This window comes from Equus przewalskii, chromosome 15 (genome assembly GCF_037783145.1).
Source record: "Equus przewalskii isolate Varuska chromosome 15, EquPr2, whole genome shotgun sequence".
Taxonomy (NCBI): domain Eukaryota; kingdom Metazoa; phylum Chordata; class Mammalia; order Perissodactyla; family Equidae; genus Equus; species Equus przewalskii.
In genome coordinates, this window is record NC_091845.1 from 5,933,831 (window position 1) to 5,949,844 (window position 16,014).

At 56.2% G+C, this 16,014-nt stretch overlaps 1 protein-coding gene across 1 annotated transcript in view; it reads right to left on the reverse strand.

Moving 5' to 3' along the window:
• CAND2 (cullin associated and neddylation dissociated 2 (putative)) overlaps positions 1-16,014 on the reverse strand; it is a 30,462-nt gene that overhangs the window by 9,941 nt on the left and 4,507 nt on the right. Inside the window, exons 2-10 of the mRNA XM_070574705.1 lie at positions 14,871-15,014; positions 12,060-12,214; positions 11,244-11,367; positions 8,984-9,249; positions 7,429-7,534; positions 7,106-7,248; positions 4,967-5,259; positions 3,721-3,862; positions 1,873-3,375 (exon numbers count right to left, since the gene is read on the reverse strand). Coding sequence (XP_070430806.1) covers positions 1,873-3,375; positions 3,721-3,862; positions 4,967-5,259; positions 7,106-7,248; positions 7,429-7,534; positions 8,984-9,249; positions 11,244-11,367; positions 12,060-12,214; positions 14,871-15,014 — 2,876 coding nt within the window. The remainder of the gene's footprint in view (positions 1-1,872; positions 3,376-3,720; positions 3,863-4,966; positions 5,260-7,105; positions 7,249-7,428; positions 7,535-8,983; positions 9,250-11,243; positions 11,368-12,059; positions 12,215-14,870; positions 15,015-16,014) is intronic.

A 16,014-nucleotide genomic window follows, 5' to 3' on the forward strand; every position in this document is an offset into this window, starting at 1 on the left:
CCCCCAACTCCCCCACTTCCAGCAGCGAATGGATTAAGGCTGTTTCCATCCCACAGACTTTATATTCAAGACTCAGGAGAAAGTTTACAATTTGGTGCTAGGGAACGCATGGGTGACAGTTGCTGACTCCAGAGTGTTTTCCTCTTTCTCTTTCCAGCCTGACTGGCTCCTAAGAAGATTCAGGGCGGCTGATGAAGATATGTGCAATAGAACAGGATGAGGTGAATTTAAAATAAGAAAAACAAGCAGCCACTATGGAAAACAGTATGGAGATTCCTCAAAAAATTGAAAATAGAACTACCATATGACCCAGCTATCCCACTACTGGGTATCTATCCAAAGAACTTGAAGTCAGCAATTCCTAAAGTCCTGTGCACCCCAATGTTCACTGCAGCATTATTCACAATAGCCAAGACATGGAACCAACCTAAGTGCCCATCAACAGATGACTGGACAAAGAAGATGTGGTGTATATATACAATGGAATACTACTCAGCCGTAAAAAAGAACAAAATCGTCCCATTTGCAACAACATGGATGGACCTTGAGGGAATTAAGTGAAATAAGCCAGTTAGAGAAGGACAATGTCTGTATGACTCCACTCATATGAGGAATTTAAAAATGTAGACAAAGAGAACAGATTAGTGGCTACCAGGGGAAAGGGGGGTGGGGGGTGGGCACAAAGGGTCAAGGGGTGCACCTACAACACGACTGACAAACAATAATGTACAAGTGAAATTTCACAAGATTCTAACTTATTAACTCAATAAAAAAATAATAAATTAAAAATAAATAAATAAATAAAATAAGAAAAACGAGGCCGAGGAAAAACACGGGCAGGGAAATGAGACGGAGACTAGCTAGCAGGAGGGATGTGCAGGGAGAGGGAGGTCCCATGAACTGGCCAGAAGCAGGCCACTCATCTGGCTCTAAGCTTTGCAGCAGCCGGTGCTAAAAAGACATGTGACTGGTGCGGGTTCAATATTGTGCACGAGCCACAAACCAGTCAGAGCTGAGAAAGGACAGGGCTGCTCCTCCTCCAAGACTCTGGCCTCTCCAGCTTCCTCGTGAGGAGCCCTGTGCATGGAACGGGAACGAGCTCAACATGCTCTTCCCGTGCACACGGCGGTGAGGGCCAGAGCTGGTCCTTACAAACCCAGCTACCCAGTGAGAGCTTAGCGTAAGCACTAACAGCAACGACCACAGTCACTGACTCCGTGTTAATTAGGTACCACACGGACACCAAGCCCTCTGCCTGCAGGACGTCAACTAATGCCCCCACTGGCCCTCTCAGGGAAGCAGCTGAACAGCTCGAGGCTGAGGCCTTCTGTTCTCAGGGGTTTCCACTTGACCAAGAGCCCCACAGCCCTACCTACCTGCTTTCCTCCTCCCTAAGCTGCAGAAGCCCGACGTGCCCCCACCTGACCACACAAAACCTGCCCCCGTTCCTGCCTGGCCCGCCCCAGCCCCCGGGCCGTGGCGTCCAGTCCTCGTCTATATTTACACGTGCTCCAGGCTCGAGCCAGCCCAAGAGAGCCGCACTCTGCCGGCTGCAGTTTCTGGGCCCTCAGAGAACTGCTTGTTTTAACCTTCGCCTGGAGCACCAAGGATTCCGAAAATGGCATCATGAGAAGCTGACTTGTTGCAGGGACATCTCAAGGACTCAGTGCCCTCCATCCCAGAGGGTCCCACAGGAGGAGGCCTGCAGGTCTCAGGAAACACTGCTGTTAACGCCTCCTCTGCTTTGATCTCAAACACACCTGACTCACACCCAGTCATGTGAACCAGCTCACCACGTGGGCCACTCACACGCTCAGGAGCAAACTGCCCACCTCCGATCTGGGCCACCTGTGCCCACACCTGTGCCCCTACCTGCAGCAAGTTGCTTCCGGAATCGGGGCAGAAGGAATGGAGGGTTCACGAGGACCAGCTTCCCGATGCACTCGGCCACCACCCCCCGGGTGCCCTCCTCGGCACCCTCACAGCGCTGGAAGAGCAGGGCCCAGATATCCTCAGCATAGGGCTTCAGGCTGTCGGGCTGGGCGGCCCCCAGGGCCTCCCGGAGCGAGTGCAGCAGCAGGTACTGCCGCCGGGGCTCGGCCTCGATCTGCCCCAGCAGGAAGGGCAGGAAGTCGGGCAGGTTCCCAGCACCCACGCGGCCCAGCGCGTAGGAGGCAGCCGCCCTCACGTCCTCACTGGGCGACCCCAAGGCATCCAGAAGCACTGCCTTCAGCTCCCGCTGGGGGCCCGGTCCAGCCACCTGGCCCACTTCGGCCAGCGACAGGAATGCCAGGACCTTGACAGCTGTGCTGGAGTGGGGTGACCTGGCATCAGAGACCAGGCGGTTTGCCGTGCCTGCCGCCTCCTGGGGACAGGCGGCTGCAAGGGCTGCCACACACCGAGCCAGCGAGTGGAACACCTGCTTGTGCAGGCCGGGCCCGCCGTCCATAGCCTGGTCATACACAGGTGCGGTGAGCAGGCTGATGAGCTCGGCGTAGTCCATGCACGGGGGGCGGGTTCCCACCAGAGCCTGCAGGAAGCCTTCGGTGGCCGCCAGCACACCTGCTGGCAGCAGGGGCGAACGCAGCAGCCGCAGCAGCTCTGTGAGCACAGGGCCACTGACCTCGGCCAAAGAGGCCGGCTGGGCCTGTGTCACTGTGGTGAGGAAGTCCACAGCCAGCTGGGCCACGTGCATGTCATTCTCGCTGACCAGGGCAGGCAGCTCGGCCAGCACAGCCCGCACGGCGGAGGGAGGGAGGCTGAGTCCCTGGCTCTGGGCCAGGGCATCCAGCGCAGCCAGTGTGGCCAGCCGCAGCGCCCGTTGGTTCTTGCGCAGGAACGAGGCCAGAATGGGCAGTGCCTCGGCCAGGATGGGCTGCAGGTCAAGCCGCAGCGGGGACACAGCTACCAGCGTCAATGCCTTGACAGCAGCCAGCCGGGTTATCTCATTCCGCAGGCGGTCCAGGAGGAGTAATAGTGAAGGCTTCAGGTCATCCCCGAGCCGGTCACCTAGGTGGCCCATGAGGTGGCCCATGCAGGAGATGGCCCGTTCCTTCACCTCCTGGTCCAGGTCGGTAGCACGGAGCCGTGCCAGGGTGGCCGCAGACATCTCTCCAATGTATGGCTCGGGGTCCAGCACCCGAGGTCTGTCCAGTGGCCACAGGGCCCGCACCAGCTCCTGCAGCACCAGCAGGGCCTCAGCCGCGATCTTGTAGAAAGGGTCAGCCACACAGGCTATGACAGGTGGCAGGAGAGTGGGCAGGTGTGGGTGGAAAACCTCGGGTGGCTCTGTGCCCAGCAGCCCCTGCAGGAAGGCCAGGGCGTCCATCCGGATGGTGGAGGAGCTGGAACGGTCTGTCAGTGAGAATATGATGCCTGCAAAGGGGTGGGTGCAAAGGTTACAGGGCCACAGACCCTGACCCAACACGGCCCTCCCTGGGTGCAGGGGTAGAGCCACTGCAGGTGTCTGAGCTGGACCCAGGCACTTGTGCAGCAGATCTGAGAGGTCAGGGCTTGGCTGGGGCCAGGGCTGAGGGACACAAGGCCAGGGAACCCATTTAAAACCAGGAAGTAGGGCCTGCACCCCAGCCTTGTTCTAACTGCTGGCAGTGGGGAACCACCATACGTTGCTGAACAGGGGCACCCTTGAGGACTGGGGACTCAGGTCCAGGTTCCGGAAGAGGCCCAGGACAACAGATACCTGGTTCCAGTCCTTCCTACCTGCTACCAGGACGGGCATGTGGTCTGCCAGGCTGCCGGGGAGGACACCCGCCAGCTCCGCGAGGAGGCTGAAGCAGCCCTGGCGGGCCCTGACACTCCGATCTTTAAGCTGCCGCTGCAGGGCCTTGATCACAAGGGGTACCTGTGGGCAGGGGTGGGGAGGTCAGTGACCACCCAGGAAACCCCCACACCCCACCCGCTGCTGGGGGGCTATGCCCAGGCGCACGCCCATGGAGAAGCCCCAGCACAGAGAGGATCGCTCCATCCCCAGCTCTATGTTACTTGCTCTGCACCAGGCACCTGATTCCACACTCAGACCTCTGAGGCAGCCACTACTCCTGGGCCCACTATACAGACAGGGAAGCAGGTACAGAGAGGTTAAGTAACCTGCTCAAGGCTACCCAGGCAGTCTGGCTCTCACCCCTGCATCCTGTGAAGGGGAAGCACTGGGGCCCCTTTCCCTTCCCCAGCTAGATTCTCTCTCCAGAAGAGTTCATCTGCTCCCTGAGCTTCAATAACTCCCAGATTGACATCTCCAACACCAGGCTGGTGTGCTAACTGCCCGTCTGACATCTCGACTCAGGCACCCAAGGACCTCAAACATAAATGTCCAGAACAGAACTCCAGACATCCCCCTCTCCACCCTCCGCCATCTTGGGGAGCTGCATCTCACACTTTAGCCAGAGCCCGGAACTCGCGTGACACCTCCCTGTACCTCACCCTCCGGATCCAATCCATCAGCAAGACCCAAAAGCTACCTCCTGAGTCTGACCGCTCCTCTCTGCCCTCACGACCCCAGCCGGAGACGCCACCCCTTCCCCCTGCACAGCTGCAACGGCCCCCACTGGTCTCCAGAGCCTACTCCCCCCATCCTGCTACAACCCATTCCCCACAGAGCAGCCAGACTGAGCTTTTGCAAATGTGAAAGGGATCCTGTAATTCCCCTCCTGGGGCTCCCAGGCTCTTAGAATAAAACTGAAACTCCTTTGGAAGCCCTATTGGTCTTGTCTATCTGCCCCCAGCCTGTGTGGTCTGGGGCACTGACTTCATCTGTCTCTTCCCCACGTGCCCCAGCACAGAGCTAGGTACACAGTAAGCAGGCGGTCAGTACAGACACTTCAGTGGGTGGACAGAGGCTAGGGCGGGAGGAAGGGTGGGGAGATGGACGGATGGAAGGGTGTGAGCAGGTGGGTGGGTGAGTCGGGAGCAGGGTGGAGGGATGGGAGGGAGGTGAAGGCACGCCCACCTGTCCTCGCAGCATGTTTAGGTTGCTGCCGGTCTGGGTGGGCTCCTCCACGGCCTCCAGCCATCCCTTCGGGGGCCGTGTTTGCCGCAGCAGCACGATGTAAGCTCCGAAGACATCAGCCTTGACGTTCTCCTCACGTTCCTTGAAGCGACGGATGAGCGCGGGCGCCAGGGTACAGTGGAAGTCGGGCAGCAGGTCGGCCCTTGAGCCGATCAAGGCCGCCAGGCACTTGGCCGCTGCCCGGCGCACCTTCCAGCTCATGTCATCATCGTCACTGTACTCTTCCTCACTCTCTGGGGCAGGAACAAGACACCCGTGGAGCCCTGTGCACTGTGGCAGACGGGGAGCCACCTGGCCCCACCTGACCTGTCTCCCAGAAAGCAGAAGTGAGAAGCGGGGGCAGGGAGCAGAGCTGGGCCTGTGCTTCACCTCTCGATGACCACTAGTTACAGGCTATTAGGAATGTTACCTACCATTTAATGAACACCTACTGTGTGCTAGGGATGGCGCCAGGCACCTCAAATCCACCCCTTCATTCTAGCCTCACAACAACCTGTGTGACAGGGATGATCCCCCTGCTGTGGAGATGAGTGAACGGGGCTCCGAGGGAAACGGCTCGGCCCGAGTTACAGGAGCAGGAAACAACTGGAGTCAAACCCCGGTCCCCCCTCTGCCTCCAGACCCTTCGCTGTCCTGACTACACCAGGGAAAAAACCAACTTCCAAGTCTTCAGTGAGCACTTGGAGTCCATTTAGGACACGAAACTCTCCTTTGGTTTCAGTACTGGCTGTGTGATATTTCATTTACTGAGATTCCAGAAGAGAGAGACGATAGGGCCTCCCTTTGGTCTCCTGCCCACCCCCAGGTCCCAGTTTCTCAAGGGTCCTGATTCCAGCTTCCTGGCAGGACTAATCATAAGGAAATGCTGTTTTCGTGGGGCTTTCTACTCTCCAACCTCCCCTTAGGGGCCAGAGTTCAAGTCTTCACCACACCTCAGAAATGAGGGTGCCTTGAGCCCTATTTTATGGATAATAAGAACAAGGCTCAGAGAGGGTGAGAGACTCTCTTGAGGACACACAGCTAGTAAACAACAGAGCCAAGATTCAGGCCCACGAGGCCCACCCATATCACCTGGGGAGACACACATGAGGCTCAGAGGTGGATGGTCCTAACTAGGGATACCCCTAGGCACAGGCCCAGAGGCCAGGATGTTCCTACCCACGCTGCTCTGTAGACATCTCAGACTCTCAGAGCACCGGCATCTGGACAAACCATAGTGGGACGCATGGACGGTCCCACAGATGTGTCCTGTCAGCTTAGCAGACGTCCCTCTGAAGGACTGTTGTTTGTTATCATCTCCACCCTATACCACCCATGAAGAAACATCCATAGCTCCCTGTTACTGACAAGAAAATGCCCAATCTCCCTGGCTTGGCATTCGAGGCCCCAGCATGCCTGTCCAACCGGGACTCCTCCCATCCCATCTTGTTCCGAGCACCTTGTCAGGCCCCAAGTCCCTTGCCTCCATCAATGCCCTGCTTCCAGGGCCCAGGGGCATCCGTCTGAGTGACAGACAAGACCACAGGCATGGAAGGAAGGAAGCCAGTATGTCCATTCCCCATCCAGGCCTCTCTCTCCCTTCAGTGCTGATCACTCCACCATTAGAGCCTCACTCTGCTGGATTAAAGCACTGTCTCTCGGAAGCCATTACTAGACGGGTACAGAGCTGGCAGCATAGAGGTCAGGGGTTCTGGCTGACACGGCTCCAAGTCCCAGCTATGCCACTTCCTAGCAGTATTATCTCAGACAAATCTCTAAGTCTCAGTTTCCTTGTCTGAAATATGGGGATAATAATAAACACTGAGTTTTCTAGGGTTACTGTAAGAAACGTGAAAGAAGAGTGCTCAGGACATCAGGAGATGCTCAATAAATGACAGCAATTTTTACTGTTGTTACTGTGATCTGTGCAGAGAGGGTGGGGAGTTGTGGGCTCCAGATTTCCGAGGACAGGGCTAGAGCCTGAGGAAGAGCTGGGATCAAGATGGGGGCACCAAATGTGGCCCTGTCTTTGGCTGGGGAGTCCCAGGAAGGCTGCATCCATTTCCACCTTTCAGCCCCAATGACAAGTTGGCCACCCACCTTGCTCACTGAATTCACTATCCTCTGTCTCCATCTGTTCCTCGTCCTCGTCACTGTCGTAATTATAATTGGGGTCGTGCTTCAGGTACTCGAGGCAGAGGCTGGTCACATTGGGCACATGAGGGCCCATTTCCTTTGGGCACCTGTGGGGTGGGATGGGAGAGACTCCGCTGGACCCAGGCAGGACAGAGTAAGGGGTGGGGCCCAGTGGTGAGTCCTGAGATCTTACCGCTTTGAGGCCAGTATCCTGCCCCCACCCCATCCCCACTAACTTCCAAAAAAACCCAGGGGCCCTGGTCTTCTGGCAGCCCCACTGCACCTACTTCCTCAGGAAGGCCTCAAAAGCCTGGAGGCAGGACTCTCGGAGCTCATCGTCATCCAGGTTGCAGAACTCCTCCACCAGGGGCACCAGGCGGTCCAGGTGGGCCCCTGCAGGGACAGGTGGGTCACTGAGGCCAGGCCAGACTCTCTCCCAGGCTCCCCCAGCCCACAGCACTCAGCCTGTCCCTGCACCTGCAGCCCTGACTACTGCAAACTCAACTCAGGCTTCAGAGTCAAGTAGATTGGGTTCTAGCCCTGACTCTGCCACCCATAAGCTATGGGACCTTAGGCACATCACAACTTCTCTGATCTCAGTCTACTCATCTTCACAGTAGGGGTAACAACATCTACCAGGCAGAGATTTTGTGAAGCTTGATGATATGACACGAAGAGCTCCGCCCAGGCCCTGGCACACAGTAGGCACTCAATAAGCAGCATCTGTTGAAACCATTACTTGTGTCCCTGCCTTATTTCCTGCACTAGGCTATAGCCCTGGATGGGAAAAGCTGGGAGGCAGGTACTGCTATTATAGACCAGGCAGGAGGGGCCCCGCCTGTTCCCTGGGGCTGCAGAGGCTTCCACCCTAGCCTTCTCCAACTACACCCTTCCCCACTTCCTGCCAATCAACCCTGAACCTTTGTCCAGTCCTGTGCTGGCCTCTTTCGCAGGTCCATGTTCCTGAGGGTGGCCAAGGGGTGGCTGCTGTTTGGGGGTATATGGGCAGAAGGTAGACTGCAGGCTGGGTTCCCAAGTGCGCTTGAAAGGTCCCTTGCACTGAGAGAGCCAGAGGGAAGGGAAAGCAGACCTTGACCAACTCTACCCACACTGCCTTGTTCTAGTCCAGAATGAACTCCAAGGTGTTTGAGAATAAACTCAAACCTGATTGCAGGGCTCCATTTTTATAAAACTTATCTCTGGTGACAGAAAGCAGATCAGTGGTTGTTTGGGTGTGCAGCAGAGGGAGGGACAGACTGCCAAGGGGCACAAAAAAGGCTTTTAGGGGTGATAGAAATGTTCTGCATCTTGACTGTGGTGGTAGTTTCACGGGTGTATGAAAAGGTCAAAACACACTGCACACTTTAGTGCAGTTTATGGTAGGTACATTATCCCCCTATAAACAATTTTAAAAATTCAAACCTGGCTTATGGGTTATTAAGGTACATTTGTCAAAATAGGATAGAATATATTTTATTTAACTTCTGCAGCATAATTTGTAACTATCCGCCAGTAGGTAGGGCTCAGAAGCACGTGCAGCTTGGGGCCGCCCTCCTCCTTCCAGGAGCTTCTGCCCCGCCCCATTATCGAGGAAGCCACCCGCCCCTTTCCCCCAGAACCTCCCCGCCTCAGCCCCGTCCCCTTATGAAGGAGGCGGTCTGCTCCAGACCCCGCCTCTCTCCCTGGGCCACGCCCCCTTACCGAGGGCCCGGTCCCATCATCTAGGAAGCCACCGGCCCCTTTCCCCAGAACCTCCCCGCCTCAGCTCCGCCCCCTCGTGAAGGAGGCGGTCCGCTCCAGGCCCCGCCCCTCTCCCTGGTAGCGAGGGCCCGGCCCCCTTACCGAGGCGGTGGCCGGCCTGGCGGCCGACGCTGCCCAGACACTGGATCAGGGTGCGGATGGCAGCGGGGCTGGCGGGCGCGCGCGGGCCAGGGAGCCGGTCCAGCAGATGGTCGGCGAGCTCGACGAAGAGGTCGGTGCTGCAGGCGGCCGCCAGGTGGCCGAGCGCCCCGACGGCCCGCTTGCGCACGGCCAGGCGCGGACTGCTCAGCTGCGGCAGCAGACAGTGCAGGAGGCTGGCGTGGAAGGCGCCCAGCGGGGCGCCCAGCCTGGGGAGCCGCAGGGGCGTCGGCGGGGGCCCACCCAGCGGGCAGCCTGGGCCAGGCCCCTTCCTGCTCCCCATGTTCTCCTGGCCTCCTCCCGGGAATTAACAAATTATGACAACCCAGTGGCCCTTGGTAAATGGAAAGGTGCCCCGCAACTGTGTGGAGTGATTATTTATTATTATTACGGGAGAGAAAACAGAGAGGGGAGGGGACTTTCTCAAGGCCACTCAGTCAAGAAATGCAAGGCTCGGTCTTGAACCCAGGTGACCAAGCTCCCAGCCTGGGCAGAGGGCTTCACGGTAATGGAGTGTGGGGGGCTCCGGTGGGGCCGTCCCGAACTCCTGGGAGTCTGGGCCTTGCCTCAATGCCCACCCTGCCTCAGTCTATGCCCCTCGCTGAGACCAGAGTGGTCTAAAGTCTACTTCTGACCTGGTCACTCCTCTGCCTAACTCCTTCGATGGCTCTCCAGTGCCCTTGGATAAGCTGAGCTCGGCTCCAGGCAAGAGGCAACCCCAGAAAATGGTTTCTGCGCAGGAGAACGCAGCCCCTGCTGGCCTCGCAGCTTCTGTCCTCACCTTCAAACCAGGCCTGTGCATTTCTCTCCCATACATAGCCTGAGACCTTTTCTCTCCGCAAGGATACACTGACCTCACCCTCCCATATCTCTCTGCCCTGGGTTTCATTTATTTATTTGTTCACCTGCTATGTGACAGAGCCTGTGCTGGAAGCTCCAGTAAGCAAGACAGACTCTGGTCCTAGGGCCTGACCTCATGGAGTTTTCAGCAGAGCAAGTGCCTCCCAGGCACCTCACTTTCAGCATGCCCCAAATTGAATCCATTGCCTACACACCTGCTCTCCTGGAGGGCTCCCCACCACAGCCAACGGCCTTAAGCCTGTGCCGCAAGTCAGTAAAGCCAGACACCTGGGCGTCATCTTTGTCTCTGCCTCTCTCACCTGCTGCGAGCTCTGTGGAGTCCACCTCCTGAATACACCTGAATTCACCTGCCTGCAGAGCTTCCTACCCAGTCACCCAGGCTGTTCAACCCCCTCCCATCCAGCATGCACACTGCAGACAGAAAGATCAGTCTAAAACACACAAGTACGCTCACGGCGCTCCTCGGCCCCTGCCGAAAACCCCTCCACGGGCTCCTCACACCTGCAGTCTAATCGTTTGTCACCCACCCTCCCTGGCTTCTGCCCAACTCTCAGGCCTTACCTGTCTACACCGGCCACTCCACATTCCACCCAGCCCCACGAGTGTCTTGCACAAGCCCCGGGGCCCTGTGTCTTCTCCTGCCTCTGCTCCCTGGGCCGAGGGCAGTCTCCCCCTCTAGTGTCCCCCTTACGCCCGTCCATGCCTGGCCCAGTCCTGCCCATCCCTCAAGGCTCAGCTCCAGCAGGAACCTCTTTGGGAAGGTTCCGGTGCCCCAGGTGGGCCAGGGGCTCCTCCTCTGACCTCCTACAGGCCCTGCTCTTATCCTCGTTGGTGCTCTTACTCCATGCACAGTTTCTGTGTCTATAAGCGCCTCCCTAGGAGTGACCGAGACTGAGCTGACTCCATGTTCCCAGCACTAGGGTAGCCGCTGACATCTTTCTGGCCACAGAGTAGGGGCTCAAGTCTTGGGAGGTTGAATGAATACTTTAAAAATGTGCAGTGCAATTTAAAACAAAGGCCCAGCTATATTAGCCCAAAAGAAGAAAAAGAAAGAAAGAAGGGGTTGAAGGGGAAGATGAACACATGGGCTTCAGCTACAGAGGGACCTGAGTTCAAATCCTAGGTTCTGCCATTTACTGACACTGTGACTCTGGGCAGGCCTCAGAGCCTATAAAATTGTGACAAAGGTGCTCTCTTTCACAGGGCTGCCGGGATGGTTAAGGAGCCCCGATCACAGGGCCTGCTGTGCAGGAGGTGCTGGCTCTGTGGATTTGAGGCCCTCCTTATTCCCTTTGCTCCCCCTCCCACCCTGCTCCTCACTGCCCAGGGTGGCCTCCTGCACCTGCTCAGCATGTCAGAGAGGATGTCCAGGGCTTCCAGCTGCACGGCCACGTCCTCCTGCTGGGCAATGGCACTGGTGAGCTGGCCGGTGATCTTCCGGCACACGTTGGTGGCCAGGCCAGAGCCTGCACAGAGCACAAGGTGAGCACTGTGAGTCCCAGGGCTGGCCTCCACCCCTGGTTGGCCTTTGCTCTGGTTGTGTTCCTGAGCCCATGTCCCCAGCAATCCTGCTGACCCAGGGAAGCCAGGACTTGCTTGGTCCAAGGGGTGACCCACAGTCTAACCAAACTAAAGGAGACAGCTAGCAGAAGTGAAGAACTGATGGCTGACCTGCTGGCTGGCTCACCCCACACCCAACCCCTTCTGCCTTCTGCCTTCCACTAGGGAAGTGGGAAAAGTTAAGCACTTCCTTTCCTAGACTCCCTTGCTGCTAGGAGTGGCCAGGTGACCCTGTTGTGGCCAGTGAGATATAGGTCAAAGTCTTCTGGGACCTTCTGGGGAAATACATGCTTTTTTATAAAGGGCAAGAGATACAGGCATAGACCTCAACCCTGTCCTGATTAAGCTGCTAAATCGATTGCTGCAAAAATGGAGTGGCTGATCCCTCCAGAATTATGTGAGAACTACCCCCAACATCTTCAAGCTGCCATTAGATTGTTACTTGCAGCTAGAAGCATTGAGCTTAAGTAGATCTGAGTCCGAATTCTCTGCCACTTACTAGCTGGTTGATCTTAGGTAAGTCCCTTCACCTACATGAGCCTCAATTTCTTTATTGGTAAACTAGGACAAATAATTACAGTCCCTGGGACCTGGGTACCTGTGGCTGCAGGGGGGAGCTCCGAGAGGACAGTCTTGAGGCCGATGCCCGCGATATCTCGGAGCTGCTCCTTGTCTGAGCGCATGTTGGCACAGAGGGCGTCCACGATGGTCTCCACCTGGTACTCCTTCACTTTGCCCACCAGAGGACCCAGGCTGAGCAGGGTGGGAGGGAGAGGGTTGAAAAGCCCCAGGCTCAGCCTGAGTCAGCCTGCTCCTTAGGTCCCCTCATGCCTATGGGGCCACATGTGCTGAGGAAAAGGCCCCAGACCAATATGGAACTCTCTGTTTTGCTAGAAAGGCACCCTCTGGCTATGCCAGCATCATTCCTGGCATCTCCCAAACCTGCATCTCCTCCCAGCTTTTGCATCTCAGTATATGGCCAAACCATCACACCCTGTAACCTCAGCTGAAAAATAAGAAATGCCCAAGAGCAGTGGTTCTCAAACAAGCATTTATCAGAAGCCCCTGGAGGACTTGTTAAAACGCCGACTGCTGGGTCCCACTCCAGATTTTCAGATTCAGGAGGTCTAGGGGGGCCCAAGAATTTGCATTTCTAGTAGATGCTGATGCAAGTGGTCCAGGGACCACACTTTGAGAACCTCTGCCTTAGAGCCTTGCCTCTCAAAATGTGGTCACAGATCAGCATCATTAACATCACCTGGAACTTGTCAGAAATGCGGGATCTCGGGTCCTACCCTAGATCACTGAACCGAAACCTGCATTCAGTGCACTCCCCAGATGATTCAAACACACATGAAAGGTTAAAGCCGGCTGCACCAGAGGCACTGGTTCTCAGCCTTAAGTGTGCATCGGCGTCCCGTGAGGCCTTTAAAAAACTGTTACCTGGGTGCCAGCCCCAGAGAGTCTGAATTAATTGGTTTCAGGTGTGGCCTGGACATTGGGAGGTTTTTTTTTTTTTTACCTCCCCAGGTGATTCTAACGTGCAGTCAAGGTTGAGAACCTCTGACCTAAATGAGTGGTTCTCAGCTGTCGGTGTGTATTAGACTACCAGATGCCTGGGTGCCATATTCTCACCTGCCTGCCTCAGCCTCCTCCCTTCATACGGCCCCTCCTGAATCTGAATCCCTGGGTGGGGAATATACAGTTTGAACAAGGGTTCCAGGTGACCACATGCATACCAGTTTGCAAACCGTGGCTCCATCAACTCCTGCAGCTAAGTAATCCTGGGGTCCTTCCATTCGACCTCCAGCAGCACTGGTTCCACTAGGGCTGATACTGCCCCTAGGGGTGTTTTGGAAATTTATGGGGGCCTTTTTCAGTCTTCATTACTATTGAGATGGCACTTCTGGCTTTTACTGAGCAGGGGGTGGCCGAGGAGGGTAGAAAGACCATATTGCAAAGCAAACATTGTTCCATGTCCTGCAGGAGTTTCTACCATCCCACTGGGCTACAGGTAAAAAACCTTCTATAAGGATCTGAGTCCAGAACCTAATTTCAGTATTTTTTGCACTATTTTAATATACCCTAAATTTTCCAGGAACGTAATTATCAGGTAAATTGAAGGAAGATTGTACTTTCTGTCCTGGGAAACTTTAGAAGGAGGCGGTCAGCATTTTGGAAAATCTCACTAAGAGCAGTGCTGTTCATGGTATCGGGGTGCCCAGTGTGCACGCCTGTCTCCACCTGTGCTGCCGCGGCACAGCAGAGTCCACACTCAGGTGCAGCTCCACCTGGCATCGTCATCACTTCTGTCAATGCCCAAGCATTTACATTTGAAACATGCTATTTTACTATAAATGACATTCCTTCTATTTCTCCTTTATGTTACAGTGTAGATTATTATATATACCATTTTGTAATTAATGTGTAGAGGTAGGTTATATTATGTCTGAATTTCATTTCATGATAGGAAAAGGGTATTTCAGACCACATGTTGTAAAAAGGGGGTGCTGGATCTGCCAGTGGGAAACCTGTCTCTACTCCACAGCCAGAGGGGTGCTCCCAGACCGCAAACCTGACCACGTTCCTGCACAAAACCCCTTGCTGAGTTCCCTCTGCTCCTGGGATCAAGCTGAAATTCATTAACACAGCCCAGAATGCCTGTGCCTGGCTCAGAGAGTACTGTGGGAGGGGCAGTGCCCCAATTCTCTGTGGACCCTGCCATTCCTCAGCCCCCTCGCTCCCTCCCCTCCCATACACACGTGCCCTGCACACACCCAGGTCATGCTTTCTCAGCTCCACAGGTAACTAGCCAAAGGTCTCAGGACCACCACCTCAGGATGCCCATGGCAAAGGCTTTTGGGGAGCCTGGTGTCCCTTCAGCCCTAGCCACTCTAGTGCATGCCACCCTGACCTTCCAGCAGCTGGCACCTGCATCTGCATCTGAAGGCTTTCTCGGGGTGGAGGTGCCAGGGAATGCACAGCCCTCCACCTGACTCCAGGAGCAGCCGTCACCCAAGGACTGACAGAGAGCTGGCGGGGGGGAACACTCCAAGGGGCAGCCCCTACCCTGCATCCTCGGGGCTCCAGTAGGGTAGGCCCCACTCGCCCACAGTGCTAACTTGCTTGATAACGCATGCTTTCCTGGCTTCTTCCTTCCCTGCCTCACTTCCCTATTCCCCTAACGGGCTTTCCTGAGATCAGTCCCCAAATAAACTTACACTTGAATCCTTGTGTCAGGGTCTGCTTCCTGGGGAAGCCAGACTAAAGCACTGTCCAACTCCATGGGGCCCCAAGAGCTGCTCAGCATTTCTTCTCTCGAGGCTGTACCCCACAGAGGCAAGGATCCCTGTGGTGCTCCCACAGCAGGCAGGCCCCCTCCCCCGCTCCCACCATGGCTGACACTGACCACTTGACTGCTAGGTTCTGCACTTCGCCGTTCTTGTCCTCCAGGAGCCTGAGCAGCATCTTCACCACCTTGCGCTCACTGTCCTCGTCCAGCTGGATGGAGTCCTTCTGCAGCTCCGACATCAGGTCACTGGTGGCCATGAACCTGAGCAGGGAGAGCAGAGGATCGCTGAGCAGCTCCTGGGCCCGGTGATTTGGGCAGCCTCTTGAGTTCCCCCAGAAGCAGACCATCCGGGCTGCAGGCATGGTCAGTGTCACACACATGAGGGAGACCCACGGGTGTGTGATAACCGACTGCCATGTCATGGCGACTAGGAGTGGCACAGCACACTGGCTAAATGCTTAGAGCTCCAGAGTTGGTGCTCCCGCCTCTGCCATCTACACAAATGTGAACTTGGGCAAGTCATTTCACCTCGCTGAGCCTTAGTTTACCTGTCTGAAAAATGGGGACGAGGAGAGCATCTGCCTCATGGGGCTGGATGAAAGATAAAATGAGGCAATGTATGTGATGTGCTGAGTACATGGTGAGCGCTTGGTGGCACTGCCTCTGTTATAATGGCGTATTAATTATTCACGTCTCACAGCTGCCAGGACAGGGATGCCTGAAGGTCCGACAGACACAGTGCAACCAAGTCAGTGTCAGCAAGAAGGCTCTTGACTAGACACGCTGGCCCTGTCCACCCCCTCCTCAGAGAAGCGACTTGGCCCCTGCCCTCAGACCAGCGGCTCTCAAGCTGTAGCCAGCCCCAGAATCACCTGCAGGGCGGGTTAACACAGCTGGGCCCCACCCTCCAATTTCTGAATCACTGGGTCTGGGCTGAGGCCCAAGAATTTGCACTTCTAACAATTCTGGATGATGCTGAGGGGCAGGGACCACGCTCAGAGAACCACCGCCCGGGGCCGTGCTGACGCGCCCTGGGCATATTTTGGCCACTGACATCAACAGCTGACCAGTGTCCAGACAGGGCTCGCTGACAGAGGGGGCATGAGAGCCAAGGGCTACCCACCCACAGGGCATGTGATATTGCAGTGGGAGTCTGAGCTAGAAGGCCACGGAGGGCTGGGGCTGCTGGGCGTGACGCAGCACCATTGGGAGAGCAATGTCTTAAACTGGAGGCCCTCAGCTGTGTCCACCTTGCAAATGT